Raw genomic sequence first — 17,686 nt, 5'->3', positions numbered from 1 at the left:
TCGGCGGAAAAGACGTTTTCGCCGTTCTTCCGAGTGGATTTGAATTTGGATTCGCTGATTGGCTGAAGGAGTTTGTCTGTCAAGGCAAGTACTCCCGCCCACTGAAATCGATGTGGGCGGCTAGAAGTCCAGACTGATCCGTGGAGCAAAACAGAATGTGAGGTCACGTGATCAGGATGGTCTTACCAGGCTAGGATTTTCCTACCTAACCACAGCCTGATGCTGCACCACCATGCTTCATGGTAGGGATGCTGTTAGACGGGTGATGCGCCGTGCCTAGTTTCCACCAGACATAGTGCTTTGCATTACTGCTGATGAGTTTAATTTTGGCTCATCAGACCACAGAATCTATTGCCTCATGCTTTCACCTGCCTTTTTGCAAACTCCAGGCATTTGTGAAGTGCTGCACTGACTGTTGTCCTTCCAGCCAGATTGCAGCTTCCCACTGCAGCCAAGAAGCCTGCAGTCAGAGTCTGGGTGCTTGGTCTCACCTTCACCGTAAGCACCTTCTTACCCGGTTGCTCTTTGGTTGGACAACCTGCTCTAGGAAGAATCTGGCAAGTTCCGTATTTTTTCCATTTCCTAATGATGGAGCTTGTGAACTCTCAACACCTCAGCAATTGCTTTATGCCCTTATACAATTTTACAGACAGTTTCCAGGACTTCATGGTAGAGCTTCTGCTCTGACAAGCACAGTCATCTGGGACCTATGTGTTTTGTTCTAAATCATGTCCATTTTCCACAGGACTCCAGTCAAGTTTATTTAAAGAAAGAAATCTCAGACATTTAAAGGAATTTGGATGCCCCTTAACTCCAACTAATGTTGGATGGTCACTGTAAAGGTGTTGAATACTTATTGACACAAAACACGTCAGCCTTCTATTTTTAATTAATTCGTACAAGAGAAATGTAAATAAAAAATCCACTATGACATGATGGGATCAGGGACAAAAATTCCTAATTTAATCCATTTTGAATTCAGACTATAACATCACAAAATGTGGAAAAAAGTCAAGGGGGTTGAACACTTCTGAAGGCTCTGTGTCTAAACAAACAGTTTGTTATGCCTCTCATCACAATGCATGAATGAAACGGATGTTTCTTTGTTCAAAGTTGGATTATGAATTCAAATTTTCATTCGCTATTACCAAAATATTTGGTAGAAGTTATCATTGGCAAGAACATAATTAGATGATAACACCTTTCATTTCCTGGTGGTGGGACAACCAATGCCACTATTTCATGTTACCTTTAGATCGGATTGTGCATTGATCTTAAAATAATTCAACATTTCAGTTCATTGTCTCAAAAACCTAATCTGAATTTGAAGCTGTGCAGTGCAGAAGTATAGCATCAAAGCTTGTTAAGAAACTGTTCAATTTTCTCCAACTTCAGTTATGACAATCAAATACCTGTTTTAACAAACTTACCCACTACATATATTTAAGTTAATTCTTTAAAATGACCAGTAAAAACACCAAGAAAAGCTCTACAAGTATGCTACCAACATGATGAGAAAAAGTCTTAAGTGCAGAGTGACAATAAGCATGCAGTATATTCTAAAGACACCTGCATTGTACTGCATTGGCACAGTCAAACAAAGGCCAGTTATAAAGGCAAAATGTGTAAATGTAAGTACTTTACATTTTTAATGTGATCATTCTTTCTGGTAACAAGTACTTAGAGAGTGTAATATTGTTAGATTGAAGTTTAAGCAAGCATAGAACAAACGGTGTATTACTCATGGTGTTACTTTCAAGACTGCCACTTTGCTCAAATTTTACATGACCTTGTAAGTACTTCTTGTTTCAATACTAGTCATGATAACTTCTTTTCAGAAGTAGACAAGAGTCAGTGGTGAACAGTTGCAACATTCTCTCTGTTAAAAACAGACTAGTTAAAAGATGTAAGGTTTTGGTTGTATGGCTCTTACCAGGTACAACAGTACCAACGCAGATATACTACAGCAAACAAAGACAGGCAGTATGAACACAGGTAATGACCACTGACAGTGATTGGATAATAAATGGTAATTAGATAACAAAGGTGGATTTCTCAGTGGCAACCTTCCTTACTCCTCCTACTTTTGTTTTATTATCTATTATGCTTCCTTGTGTGATTTGCCCTGCCTTCAAGTGCTGTCCAAAGTACTGCAACTATGAGTTGAGCGCATATGAACGACCCAACAAAGTTGGGAATGAATGATGTAATTTATTACTGTATGTTATTGTTTGGCAACCCATGTAAATGACTAGTATGTTGGTATTTTCACTCTTTAACTTTTAATTGTAATGTATTTTTGTTTCTAATAAGACATCAATTACATGGTTTCTCCTTTTCATTCAGCCATCCTAAAGTAAAGCATCAGCCACCAGATAAAATGACCTAGAGTAGTTCTGGGAGGACACTCCAAGTCATGCTATGCTGCGTCAGCTGACTGCTGCCACACCTATCACATCTCACTGTACTGATTTGGCAGCCTATTTTATTCACATTCACTCTGTACGCTGATGTGCACTTTGCTGCTGTTATTTGCAAGAGCCTCCTCCACCCAGCCTCCACCTGCTGTGGTTCTGCTCTGTTTGTCAGCAACCTGGAGGGTCTTTATTTCCAAGTTAATCCCTTGGGGGATTATTTGCAATGCGTCCTGCATCTTATTTATCGTGTGCTATGTTTTACTATGCTGTAATGCTGTATTACTGCAGCAGGGAGTGTTCCAAGTTGAACTGTACTGCCATCTCTATTTGCCATAAATGGTTAAGCTATGATGTGAGTGATTCATGACAGAACTACCTCTTTATGAAGTCAATTGTAGTATCATTTCTGAAAGCACTTGAATACCTGGCAAGTTGTATTAAAGAGTAACTAAACCCGCAGATTTTGGTTTGGGGTTTAGTTACTCTTTAACAATGTTTTACAAGGAGGAGACTTGAATGCGGCAATTGCACCCAGATTTAGGACAACCAATGAGAAATAAGTATTTGTTTATTTCTGTCAACAAATTCTCATCACCTGTGTTCTTACTTCCATCTTTTGTTTGTTAAGTATATATAAATTGTCAATCGTATGTCACATTTTTTATATTCACATTCATTTTTAACGCTACAATTAAAGACCAATTTTTAAGGTAGAGATTGCTGTGCTTATTCCTCTTTACAGACAGACTACTTATGTAAAGTAGCACCTTCGCTCCAGTTGTTAAAACACAAACTCTCCCCCCATAGAAAGAGACATAACTGTCAACCCGCTGATGCATTGCGGCTCTTGAGATAAAAGCTTAAACTATTTTAAGAAAACAGTTCAATTATGTCTAAATGGGAAAAAACCCCTCAACCAATAAAATAATGGTTACAAATTAGGGCTAAGTGCTATTACATTGAAGATGTAGGGAAACAGTACAAAGCCTTTGTTGAAGTTTATGGAGGCAGCCAAGATGAGTCACTTTAGATGACAATTAATTCTTCTACTTATGAAACAAGATTGGTTTGGCCAAACCTGCCAGGATCTTTGGTACATGTACTGAGATTATTTCTGCAATCATCTCTGGAAAGCTGACCTTTGTGGGCAGTGACTGAGCCTGCACGAAAAGGTCAAATGTAAACTGATGGAGTTTCCTTACAATCTGTAACAGAAGAGAGACACAGACGGGTAACATCATGTAAATTTGTTAACCTACAAGCGTTTTGACAATGACAGGCACTCTACAGGAACTCAGATAAAGCAAACTAATATATTAATTTGAAAACATCAAGTGAAGCTGTATGGGCATTTAAGGACACAAGTACTAGATGTAACAAGAGTTGACCTGAAAGCATTAGAAACCATGTTGTTTCTTACCGGCTGTAGAGAATCCATGAGGAGGGTGAGCTGGTGGAATCTCTGAGAACAGTTGGTCTTCCTTCCATAGTTAATGAGGCGATCAAGTTCATTGATGTAGGTGAGACGCAATTCATCAAAGTACTTCTGACTCTTCAGACCCTCAACTGGAACTGTAAAAACAAACCAAAAAAAATGAAGTTTTTTTTTTTTACTAAATACTGGATAGTTTAATTTTAGACTTTCATTTTTTCTCCACATCGACAACAGCAGGGAGGAAACCACATCTAATGAAATGCTTTCAGTACATAAATGGAAAACAGGATAGCAGTTCTTGTTTCATGACATCTCTGCTTGCCACGTTCACGTTCAATAAACACTCGATGCGGCTGAACTCACTAATGCTGAAGAGCAGCAAGGCCTTCATGCAGAGGAACTCTTCCTGAGTGACCTGCAGCAGGACGAACTCCTGGGAGAGGTGTCTCATCCGTATGCAGTGCTCATACATGGTGGAGATTTGCATCCGATGACTGTAGAGAGGCAGGAGATGTGAAAAGGTCAGGGTGAGATGTTTCATAATGAGAATGTTCGAGTCAGAGAGGGCAAGGGCTAAATCGCTTTATACATCAGACACAGTTATTCTGCGGTGAGCGACTGTTACAGGGCAAAGAGGGTCAGGGGTCAGATCCATATGAGTTAACGGTGTAATGAGGACATTGACGGTAAATTGTCTTTATGACTAGATATATATTTCTGCTGTGTGATCTTTGCCATCCTGAGCAAGCTGGACACAACTATATTACATCAGATTCCCTTCATATACAGTTGATCTAATGTTTTAGTGAAACTTTTTGGTAAAATGTCTGTATTTCACATTCATAAAAGGTTCATGAGATATTTCATGCCATCCATAGCTGAACAATCATTTATAACAACTGTTATGTAACATAATTTTTTTTTTTTTAAAAAAGTACCCCAGACAAATTAAAATGTCAGTAGTTTAAGGATTAATGTGCCTATAGATTTACCAATCATAACATTTTTCAAGATCTTTAAGAGCTGATTGGTCACATATTTTGAGTGGAGAAATAGCCACTTTTATGCAGATGGCTGCAAACTATGATGCAACAACTTTTCGAAAAGTTTAAAAAAACAGTGCATGTGTATCATTTTCAAATGAAAAAGCCTTTGGCTCAAGTAGATTGAAGTTCACTCATGCCAAGCCCTGTAACCTATGAATGAATCTGCTAGCATGGCAAAGCTTAACTGACCCACTGCTGTATCTGCTGTTGCCACAAGCACCGAAGAGTCGGAGGAACAGGCATCGTAATTAAATTTGCTACAATACAATACAACACAAAATATTGTTTCTTCCATATTTTTATGCTTAGGTGAGAAAAGCACAGTTAGGAATCAGTTTAGGAATGAAGTTTCACCAGCAGAAACTACAGAAAAGAGGACAAATCAATAGAGTGAAAAAGAGAGAGATGGGAAACAGACAGGCTCTCCGTCTCCATGCAGTTGACAACGCACCATGTGTGTGTGTGTCCATGTTTAAGTAACAACATCCTACATTGGATGTTGTTACATTACAAAGAATTTTGCACTGTATTTAAAAACTAGTTGATAGGATTAGGAGAAACATAGAATACAGCACAACAAATTCAGGGAAACACTCCATCTCTACAGAGAAGTGTAACGTATACGGTACTGTGTATATATATGCAGTGCTATTTAAGGTACGCTAAAATGCAGAAACCTGGCTTAGATGGTAGAGGAAAGGGGTGTGTGTGTGTGTGTGGGGGGGGGGTATAGGGGGGAAATTACATCACAGATGCTGCATTGAATTAGGCCCACAACAGGCCCACAACACCTTCACATCTGCTCTCAACACTGATCACATCTACTGTCCACTGAGCTGAACTGCACCTACATTCGAGCTAACATGTAGTCCACTATTTCTGACTCAATAATTACCAACCGCACCGTCAACCTCAACAATAGGCTAACGGGACGGCTTCTGGCTTGAAACGTCCCACTTTGGTTCAGAAACCGAACTGTACCACCAATCACAGGCCAAAAGGACAGCTCAGGGAGTTCAGAAACCAAATTGTATAAGCAAACAGTAAGCTTAATTATGGCAGTTATAAATAATACCAAGAGCTGAGAACGGTGTATGACTACCATACCTATACCATCATACTATATCTAATTCCTATCTTAGTCATGGGGTGGAGTTACATAATTTGTATCACCGCTGATGTCTTTCAGCTTTTGGACGCTTTTCTCCTGTTTCAGAAGCTGCCTCTGCCACCTGCTGTAGCCCCTGAGCACAAATCCCTCATTCTCTAGGTAAACTCGTAATGCATGTGGCTACAAATCCACAGCACCTCACTTCCACAGGGTGCACCCAGGCCTGTTCAGCTGTTGGCTGCTAGCTCACTGTATCTAAGTTTCTTCCATATCCTTTATCTACTGCAACTTCCTATGGCACAGTGAGTTCTACAAAGTAAACGGTCTGCTGAGCATTGGACCGCAACACTAATTTAATGAATTTTAATGAATTTTATTTATAGAGCACCTTTCATACAAGGACAGTAGCTCAAAGTGATTGACTGGTGTTGAGTATCTCTGGAAGGACTGTAAGTTGCTGGCCCATGTCCCTAACTTGTGCCTACACAATAATACATCTTTCCTGACTTTGATGAGTAGGGCTCTTTCTCCTAACAGTTACAGAATAAAAGTCTGTTTATTTAATCTGGATTGCTGCTGCCAGGGACTCAACACCCGGCTATGCTGTGAAGTCTATCATTCTTGGGCAAGACTAATTTAAGACTAACTTACTGTTTGAGAACACAGAGAACATGTGGGGTCTACACCTGGCTACTGGTTGAGGTTTTCGTGTGATGTCAACACATCTCAGCTGTTTCAGTAATGAATGCCGAAACGCCTCCATGTTCCAAAAGGTCTTTTCAACTATGATTCTTCCTCTTTACACTCCTTGTTCATCCATTGTCCGTGCTTTGCTTGACAAACTGCTTTGGCACAACTTGCAGCTTCGGCTTACTCTTTTCTTGCCAAACCAGTACTCTAATAAAGACTACTCTAATACATTTTTTTTTTTACCATTGTATTACTGTAGATACGCTGTAATTAATCGAAAGCACAATTGTTTGAGCTCAACACAGCCCTTGATCTATTCTGCAAAAGGTTAAATAAACAAGTTAACTAGTACAATTTATTTGAAAAATAGAATTACAATTTTGAGTTGCTGTTCACTTCATCTTCAAATATCTCATTACTGTTTACTTTTCATTAAAGGCGTGTAGCATACAACATGCTGTTACAATGGGTTTTACAAAGGTGAGGTGTGACATTTCTGTTTCGACAGACACCTCCACCTTTCCTTCAGACAGCAAAAAGCTCAACGGTCATTCAATCACTCATTAATTCAGTTTCTCATTAAAATGAGAGAGGTTATTCCCCCTCTCTAAGGCCTCAGTAATGGCAGGAGCGGCTAAGCAGCAGCTCAAAGGATGACAAACGGCACATTTAGTCCGTTAAGAGTTTCTGTCCAGATTGCCAATAGACTGGCATCTTCATTTCTTTGAAAAAACCTGAATTACCCAGCTTTCTGGCTTGATGAGCACCAGCAGCCTGGTCTAAATTCACACCCCAAAATCTGAACCACTGATCCACCACACCTCCATAGAACTGAATAAAATCCATTTCTACTGTGATAGCAAGTCTTATCTTCTCCGGGTGCCAAAGTGTGGATTTTGGTCCTATCAGTGCTTACACAATACTGAGGAAAAGATGAATTATTGCCCTGTATTCAGAATCTGAAGCTTTCAAATGTAATCTGGCACAATTTGCTGATGAATTAGATAGGCATGTTGATACTTTTCCGCACAGGTAATAATAACAAAATAGAGATATTCCTGCATATATGCATGTATTTTTAAGTTTATTATAAAACACTATGGCATCAAAATATAAAATTAGATGCTTTTTACAATAAAACAATTGAGGATGATTAAAAAATGAAGGAAAATACTATAAGATATGTAAAAGAATAACTAGATTACAATAATACAACAGCATATAAGCAGTGACATCGTCATCATGTTAGATTATACAACAGCACGCAGCCTAAATACTGCAAGCTAAGATGTTTTTCTTCTCTGAGTTACCAGGAAGCAATTAAATGTCTGACTGCTGATGAAGTTCATATTCCTTGGGGAGAAAAGACAACTGGTGTCTCTTTGTGCAGCTGACTGGCTGTTGCTGATGTCTCTCTTTTCTCAGACTATAGTGGTGGCTCAATTTATATAACAGTTAATCTGAATTGTATGTCCAGCCTTCTCAGTCAGGTTCACTGTTGAATGCTTTTTCCTGGTAAGAATATCTTTGATGGGCGTGGTGGAGCACCACACAAAGTATTATAAATGTATTTTTTCTCATCTTAAAGTTTATTTTCCACTCTGTCAGCCCATTGTTTCACATGCAGACCTTCACTCCCTCTCCTCCTGTGGCACATGTGGAGCCTAAGAAGCACAGAAGAACAGTTTTGTTAGGCCTAAAGGTTTGTGATCATACTGTACTTAATGTCACAGGTATAACTAAGCTATAAACAATACAGTAATTAGCCAGATATAATAAAGTATATGTTAGGATAGCCATCAATGTAGTGACACCCTATGGGTGAAATATGTAACTACAAATCTTCCATCACACTTGGTGATTACTGATACATTGTTACAAGCAATGTGATATTATTCCAAAAAGTGATTGATGTTACATTGTTGCAGTTTTGTTCTGATAACTTACCTTGCCCAATGCCTTTCAACCAAAAGGCCAAGGAGATATTGATCATTAGAGGTTGCTGAATGAAGCATTGTTTCATTCTCCTTTGTCTTCAAAATAAATGTTTTTTTGTGTGTTAAGGCAGGTGAAATGAGCCTGCAGTCCGCACATCGTCGACGGCACGGTAAATTGTGGAAGTACGGGTTTAGTAATGGCTCCATGATGGCATTGTACAAATTGCAAGGCATCACATTACAAAGTAGTCTTGTCTCAGAAGATACACTGTGAAAGTATAAAATACGACATAGAAATTTCACAAATGACAGCAGGAATTACTCCAGGGAGCCGTTAAGACTTAGACTGAAGGTTGGTTTTCATTGGTGCAAGTGGCTCTGGCCTATCACATAATGGCTTCTAAATCAAAGTAAGTTTGAATAGTAACTATGAAACGTGATATAAGAGCACTTTGTAGCATGCACACAAGTTTTCATAGAAATCTACTAATCATCACTTTGAGTGTTTGTCACTGAAGGGAACAACGTCCTGGAGAACTGGTTGAAGTTTGTGCAGATCAGCTACATTTTGTGTGCTTTTACAACTTTTTAACAACCATACTCATTATGTTTTTGTACCTAGTAAGGCAATGTCATCTTGCATGATTTACATAATCTTACTAAGATTTGTACATGAATACTTAATTGCCACTTCATCACAGAAAAACAACTACCAAACTCCTCGCTATGCAAAATATTAGACAATTTACCTTTACAAATTTCCCACCTTATGAGTCCCAAAAATATTTATGCCAAAATTTTTAGCAGGTATATCAACATTCTCATACTCTGTTGAAACACAATTTTTCAAAAGGATCCAGACAATGTTGTTTTGGCAGATACATCAAGTGTGCACTGTTGTTGTTGTAGAACTGTTGTGGACAGCAACGCAAGAATTTACTGACAGGTGAAAATTGTAGGCTATCAAAAAAATTTCATAAACAGCCTTGGAATAGCTCTAACAGTTAGTTAGCAGATTATGTTCACACACATTGGGTCATATTTGGATGCTTTGGAGGCTGGTTCAGCCTAGATGCTAAAGGCGAACTAATGGATTAATGGACTGACTTGCAACTCTAATTAGGTAGGGAACACTGATTTTCAACCTTTTCATCAGTGAAGCACACTCCGATGAAAGGAAACAAAAAACAAAAAACAAGCCACACAAATTACTGGTTATGTAAAAATGTCACAAAAGGTTAATATGAACAAGAAGGTCGGTAAAACCAATGAGCTGTGGGATTTGGTCAAAAATGCATTAGCATAGACAAAAAAGCTTGATAATATGTTCATTAAATTAAATTTAATGCAGTATTTATATAATTTAGACACTGATTTCTTAACATATTTGAGCAGCATTTCAAGCGACACTCAATGTCACTCTGGGAAACGGCTGCCAGTGTGCGACAGCAGAGGTTTAGAAACAGTTTAGAAACGCTGCCCTAATGTACTGTGTTCATTGTGTGCTTGACAACTGCAGGAGCAAGCAAACATTGATTATGAGATAGCTTTAACAAACTATTTACAAGGAGATTTGTGGAAATCCACATGCATTAAAGTGTTTAATGATTACTGCATGTCTTATCTTGAAGAGCGAAAACTGCAGGTAAAGTTGGCCAGCTGGCTAGCTATACCATTCTGTACTACCAACTCCAATTGTTGACTGGGCAACATCAGACAGATGCACTTAGCAATGCTAAGGTGTGTAACGTGCTGCTCCCTCAACATCCACACTCTACTCTTTCACAGCACTTCAGAATCACCTTGTCATAAACTTAGCTTGTGTTTTACATGAGTATTCTGGTCTCTCAGTGTAGTTTTAATGACCAAAACCACTGATTGTCTGCAGAATACTAAGGTCACTTTCAAAAACAATGAAACTAGCAGAAGAGCGAGAAGAGCAGCACACCAAAGTCTCTCCCTCATGTCCCTCATGTCCCTCATGTCCCTCATGTCCCTCAGGTCCCTCAGGTCCCTCATGTCCCTCAGGTCCCTCATGTCCCTCATGTCCCTCAGGTCCCTCAGGTCCCTCAGGTCCCTCTGGTCCCTCAGGTCCCTCAGGTCCCTCATGTCCCTCATGTACTGACAGACATGTTGACAGTAAGTGGGCTGAGCAGTAGAAATAGAACCATCTTATAAGAAGCACAATTCTTCATCTAATTAAATCTAAATAGCTTAATGTAGCTGTCCTGCTAATTGGGCTTTGGTAAGCAAGTATCCATTAATGGATGGACATCCTCACTGTGAGTAACTATAACTACACTTACCTGCTTGGAATGGTTGGGTTGAACACCAAACAACTACTTGCGGCTATATTTATGAACTATTATTCATACTACATATCCGGCTGTGTGCAAAACACAAAACTGAAGGAGCTGTTTTCACTTGGAGTGTTTAGCCAATTACTGCAATGTTTATTTCATCATATGTCCCTATGAAACTTGTTGAGTACGACTCCTGACAGACATCCCTACAAGGACTTGAACCTGGAATCTCCTGCAGATGCATTTATGTTAACTGGTTGATGTTTATACATTATTCATAAAAAAAAAAAAAAACCCTAACAAAAATGTCATTTTGACAAATATCCAATTATGTTAGCAGCTTAATTGCATTCAATTTTATGACATTATGGACACTGACTATGTTGTTAATTACTAATATGTTACAGTTACTATATTACTAAATATATACTAAATATATTTTTTTTGTTTTAAAGAAATGACCATTGCTTTATGGATTATTTTCATTTGGTTCCACAAATCTAAAGATTTAAATTTGTATAACCAGTAATATTCCTCACTAACACCCTGATCCAAACAGACTTCACAATTGTTGCTGTCTGTGATAAGTAATATTCAGATCTGAATGGCACACTATCAGTTTCACTCACCAGGGCCGTACGGCTTTGAATATTGAAAAACAAATCTTCCTCACTTTAATCTCACAGTAACAAAAGACCACCGAAGGAGGAAATTCAGTCTAAATGGTGCTGAAAGGCCTGCAACCATTTGTACTTCGTGTTTTCGAAATTCTAGACATTTCTTTGTGTATGTGTGTGTGCATGAGAGAAAGAAAGCGATAGAGAGAGAAAGAGGCGGACAGACAGAGAGAAATTGGCATCCGTGTTATGTGTAACAGCCAACAGCTTACTCACTGGAGGTGATCTCCATAAACACAGCATGTTGGACTCCCTCTCATAAGATAATTTAGGATAGATAATTGAATTTGGGATTTCACAGCTGCACATACTCATTGAACACCAGATCAGGGGCGAAGTACAGCATCCTGCCGTTGACGTTCTTGTAGGATCTCCATCCCAAGGCAAACACCATCACACCCATCCAGGAATGCTGAATGACAGTCATCTGGTCGTCCACATGTAGATTTCTAAAACCTAGGGATGAGATTCAGAGTAATTAATCTTGGCATACTCAGCACTTAGAGAACCAAGAAGGCTTTCTTTTACACTTTGGCAAGAGCATTTAAATGAGAAAAACACTGTGGAAGCTGCAGCTTGCTGGATGTTGCTATGCTGTGAGACAAAGTTCTCCAAAGGTTTGCAAGTCTTTTAAGACTTTTTCTATGTATTTATATGGTGACATTTAGAACTTCAGAAATAGGAAAAATGTCAGACATTAGTAGTTATTATTGTTTTTATAGACCAAATAAGAAAATGCCATTTGTGCAGCAGTGAGGTTTTGGCTTGTCCATCAACTTAAAATGACAAGCATTGACTGAATAACAATTCTCCTATTATTAAAGACCTATGAAACGTTTACATGTATTATTTTATACTATAAATATGTAAATTGAGGCCACTCTGGGATCAATAGATATAGACAATGAAAAACACCAAATCAGGAAAGGGGGAGGAGCTTAAACAAGCTCAACACTGGACAGGAAATTCTCCCCTGAGTTTAGTGAGCCATCACACATCTCAATGCAAATTTCAGATGAATGAACATAAACAACGGAAAAACAGCCAATCAGGAAAGAGGGAGGGGCTTAAATTACATCACAAATCTCACTCCCGGGTCCAATGAGCTATCTTTGTCAATGCCAGTTCGGGATCAATAGATATAGATAATGAAAACCAGCACAAAATGTTCTGAAATGTTCAGACGAACCTACACAAGCTGCTGGTCACAGCTGGAAAAAAAAAAAGGGCCCCAGCCAAAACTGAGCAGGTGTAACAGAAGAGTCGGTTCACTGCATCGTGCCACAAATTTGGTAGCTCACATCTCTCTCATTATACAACGACAAACCTCATGACTCCAGTTATTATTTACATTAGTCACCAACTGAAATCCTACTTTACTGTAGGCGTCCTTGAAACTATTCTTTGAAATGAAACCAAAATATGAAATAATAGTAAAACCAAAAAAATAAATAATGCACTTTTCTGTTCTTAAATTAAAATCACTAAAAGCACTCAAACCAATGTCATACCTGGCAAGCCTTTTGCCCATTTGACCACTTTGACCAGCTGTCTCTCCCCGAGCTCGTTGAGGCTGGTGAGCAGAGCGTCGGCGGAGTCCGGCTGGCCGTGGTCGTGTCCCGCGTTCACCACCTCCGGCTCAATGGACTCCAGGATGTTGAGGAACACCAGCTGGGAGTGGAAGGTCAGGCTAGACTTAGGAGAGATGCACTGGAAAGCCTCTGCAGGGTCCTGAACAGGAGCATCGTCCTCGGGGTTTTTCAGTTGTCCGATCTTCTTTAGCTTACGGGCTGCAAACAAGAGAAAGAAGACAGGGAGGTAAACAATGTAAGCGTATGGCATTTGATTATTTTGCCCCCTGGTCCTGGAACAATCTCCAGTCAAAGCTCTATTCCCCTATATCAGTTCAAACAAATTATCCACAATCTTATGCAAGATGTGTGCTCCTGTTTCTGATCTTTTTGTGATTGTTTTTTATTGTACATCTTTTACTATTTTTGTATTTTCTACTGTATTGTACGTTTATTGTGTAACCCCTGCTGCTATTTCTTGGCCAGGTCTCCCTTGGAAAAGAGATTTTGAATCTCAGTGGGACTTTCTGGTGACATAAAGGCTAAATAAATAGACAGAATGGCCTTATCACTTTTTCCATCTAAAGACAAACAAAACCAAGCTTATAAACTATGATAATTAATGCTTCTGCTGTTTTGCCTCACAGCTAGTGACCAGGTCAAGTTGGCTTTCTATTAATTTTTAATTCATGTTCAGTTTTACTTTAAGCATATACACAACCTGGACAGGTCACCAGTTGACTCTCAGATTCACTCTTATGGGCAGTTTAGAGCCTCCAGTCCACCTGACTTGCATGTCTATGGACTGTGGGAGGAAACCGGAGCGCCCAGACAAGCCCATGCAAACACGGGAAGAACATGCAAGCTCAGCGCAGAGACGGCCGGGAATCGAACCTGGTATCTTCTAGTTGTGAGGTGACCAGAAACCAGTGAGCTGCAGTGCAGAGAATTTGTGTACTTCCATATTCTGAGTCATCTGTCACAAATCTCAAGTCTCATTCTGTAACTATGGTTTTTAATTAATCTTTTAAAGGCAACATCACATGCAACCATTTTAGTTTTGTAACCACCATGGGTAACCCAACAATACAAACCCAGATCTACTAATAGCGAAATAGATATGAAATTATATCCCATTTGGAAGAAAACTCTTGAACAGATGAGGCCCATCTGGTAGAAAGACCTGTGGTCCTTGTATGCGAGTCCTTGCTGGTTCAAAACAGGTGTGACTTAGAAATAGATGTATGAATGAATTTTTTTTTCTGTTTTTACATTTGCATTTTTCCCCCAAGAAGCTTTTGCAGTTATTAGAGCAAGTGCTGAAAAGATATGATTGAAATATACAGATTTGCATGATTAGGTTTGCATTCCTTTATGTACAGGAAGGCATATAATAAGGAACGAGAGACAGAAAACGCCAACAAAAATGTATGAAAAGCCTGCTCCCCGATCGCCAGTAATGACAAAACCACAATTTCTTTTCCCACAGAAGTTGCAGATCATGAGGCAGATGCTCCACTTGACAACCTGCACTTACAAACCAAATTGGCTCTGCGCCTTCGATTCTGTCCCTACAATACGTGGCAGTCTCCTCCACCAAATCTGACTGAAGTAATTATCTCCTGCTAATCAATTGCCAAATATCACAGTCTGCGCCTAAACCAGTCTTGACAACCAAACATTCACCACTACTCAATCGTTCACTTGTTTTTTTCTTGCGTGACCCCTAGAGTTGAAACGAGAAGCAGTTTAACTCAAGTTCAGCCAGTTTTTTCAGAATCTGAAGTCATGATGGCTGTGTGGAAACGTGAGAAACACAAACTACTGACTATGTACTGAGAGTCATTTGCATTGGTCAGTTACTGTACGTCTCAATTAATTACAGTCAGCAAAATGGGATACACAAAAATACACTTATTCCAAAGATACTACATCTTTTAAAATAAGTGTACTGTATTTTTGTGATCGAACTCATTTCATAATAAATGTCTAGTAGCTTTAGAAGTCCCAGGTCTACTGAAACAAAATATAAAAGGTTGCATGAACTTCTTTCCATTTTCACTGTTTGTTGATGGTAAACAGTAATTGATAATTCTAATACAATTGCTACTTGCAGCTTTCTGTGTAGATCAGTATGTCTTATTAAAACTGTAGCCTGGCATGTTACTTGAGTTTTATGAGTATTGAATTGCCAATAATAGACACTACTCAAATCTCTGTGTGTCTCTCTCTCTCTCTCTCTCTCTCTCTCTGTCTCTCTCTCTCTCTCTCTTGCTCTCTCTCTCTCTCTCTCTCTCTCAGAAGTAGCAGGGTTGAAAGCAAACTGCAGATTTAGAAGCAGTATAATCTGCAAGTAAACATTTCCATTTCTGATCCAATAACAAACATTTCAAATAAAAATTGTTAATTAAAAATTCCTCCCTGGGATTCTAAGCTATGAAGCAGGCAGGTATCTGATCTTTGCATAGTACATTGTAAATAGGTCAGGTTGAGCTAACCTTAAGAGCCCCACCCGCTTGAGTTGATGCCAGTGTAAACAAGCATCAACCAGCCATCCATACCATGGTTTCATGGACTGCTACACTCCCAAATGCAGTTCAGATGAACAATTATTTACGCAAGACACTGCGGTCAAACGTTTCCAATATGTCTGATTATTCCAGACTGTTTGATTAAAAGAGTAAGAATACAAACAGTCTACCTCTCAGTTACCTCTCATAATATAGACTAAGCCTAATTTCCCCTCAAATGAAAATGCAATTTATTGTCCATTTTCTGCTCACTGTACTGGCCCACTCCCTGTCTGACGCTACCGGTCTCATCATCATCATCATCATCATCATCATTGTCATCATCTTCATCATCATCATCATCATCATCATCATCTTAATTGTAACTATCTAAGCTTGGTTACACACAAAACATGTTGGTCAGTTTTGCATATTTAGCTGCATCCTCTTTAATCTTTGCTTTTTCAGCCCCAATTGCTCTTTCTATTCTCCAGGTTGTTTGCAATTTGACCTAAATCTACTTACTTCAAGAACGTTTCATTACGAAATTAGTTGACCAATGTCGTCGTAAATTGTATTTTCGGAGGGGCGCGCCAGTATCAGTGTGTGTATATAATGTGTGCATATACTGTATGTACCACTGCTAGTCTGACACACAGAGAAAGGGAGAGCGAGGACTGGTGAAACGTACCACACAGACAGTCACAAGTCACTTCACACAGCAGGCCAACTTGATCAAATGATTACATCCCGACATGCCCAACCGTCCCAAACTCTAACCGGGTTTGCTCCTCGTTCTCCTGATTAGCCGCCCCGTGTTTACACAAGGACAACGCCGCTGTCTGATACAATCACTTCTACTTAAAAAACACAAGGAAACGTTTCATACCCCTGGGTATCATCATAGGAGGAAATGGGTCAGAGCTGTCCCTGGACTTTTGTTTTTATTATTTCTGGGACTCACAACCTGGCCCATCCCATGATTGTCAGGTTGATTGTTAACCTATCAATCACAAGCCAGTTAACCACTCTTGTCTAATATTAACCAATGAAAATGATATAATTTTAAAATCACAAACTTGTAAGCTGTAACCAATAACAGTCATGAAGTGCGACATTGGTCAGGGAGTGGAGAGAGGTGCAGGGGCCCATGAGGACTACAGGCTCCACCTGGGTCCAGTACCCTCTCCTGTATTTTTGTGTATCGATGGCTCTGTCTCAGTGGAGGAGCCTCTGGACTGAGCCACAGACAGCCAACACACTGTGAGAGAAGCACCATGAAAAGCCAAGCTTATGTTGGCCTAATCCCTGAAATGGGGAAAGATTTATTCACATTTTGTGTTGTGCAAAGTTTGGTTTATGTTTTAGTCGCCAAAAAAATAAAACAAAACAAAAAACCCTCACCAGGACAATCCAGAAGGCCTGAGGGCACACTGGAGGATTATTTTGGGCCAATTAACACCATATTTCAACGTCCCAACATTCCTTTTGAATGTAAACTTTGCTCTCATTTTCTGTTGGTGTATATATACAGTATAATTATTAATATGAATAATGTAGGGACAAAACTGGTTAATATTTTAAAATTCTTGCTCTCTTCTCTTTTGTGTTGTATTATTATTTATTGTTTACCTTTTGCATTTGGTTCCTTGTGGATTTTATGTATGTTAATTATAATATAATTGCATTAATGCATAAATTGATTTATTTTATTTTATTCGAATTATTTATTTATTTTTCAATGCGTGCTGATATACAGTACAACAGCACTCCCTCTCGTGTGATATTGCTTAAGTATGTACCTCTGTTATTGTTATTAAACTCAAACAAGTCATACTTTTGGTTGTAAATTGTGTGTTTTCATTTCAATAAACATTTGGTCGCAAAAAAATATTTTAAAATTCTTCTACTGTGTTCCCAAACTTAGTGTCCTTCCAGTTAACACTGTAAAGTTGCTTGAGTCAGTTATTGTTTTCAAAGGAAAATCAT

At 39.0% G+C, this 17,686-nt stretch overlaps 1 protein-coding gene across 2 annotated transcripts in view; it reads right to left on the bottom strand.

The window, feature by feature from the left end:
- Positions 1 to 3,463: 3,463 nt before the first annotated feature.
- Positions 3,464 to 17,686, bottom strand: part of LOC139931814 (androgen receptor-like) — a 32,272-nt gene continuing 18,049 nt past the window's right edge. For both annotated transcript variants that reach the window (XM_071925415.2, XM_071925416.2), the window contains exons 4-8: positions 13,128 to 13,406; positions 11,928 to 12,072; positions 4,216 to 4,346; positions 3,838 to 3,989; positions 3,464 to 3,622 (exon numbers count right to left, since the gene is read on the bottom strand). In XM_071925415.2, coding sequence (XP_071781516.2) covers positions 3,464 to 3,622; positions 3,838 to 3,989; positions 4,216 to 4,346; positions 11,928 to 12,072; positions 13,128 to 13,406 — 866 coding nt within the window. The remainder of the gene's footprint in view (positions 3,623 to 3,837; positions 3,990 to 4,215; positions 4,347 to 11,927; positions 12,073 to 13,127; positions 13,407 to 17,686) is intronic.

Source organism: Centroberyx gerrardi, chromosome 11 (assembly GCF_048128805.1).
Source record: "Centroberyx gerrardi isolate f3 chromosome 11, fCenGer3.hap1.cur.20231027, whole genome shotgun sequence".
Lineage (NCBI taxonomy): Eukaryota > Metazoa > Chordata > Actinopteri > Beryciformes > Berycidae > Centroberyx > Centroberyx gerrardi.
This window is presented reverse-complemented; position numbering and strand designations above follow the sequence as displayed.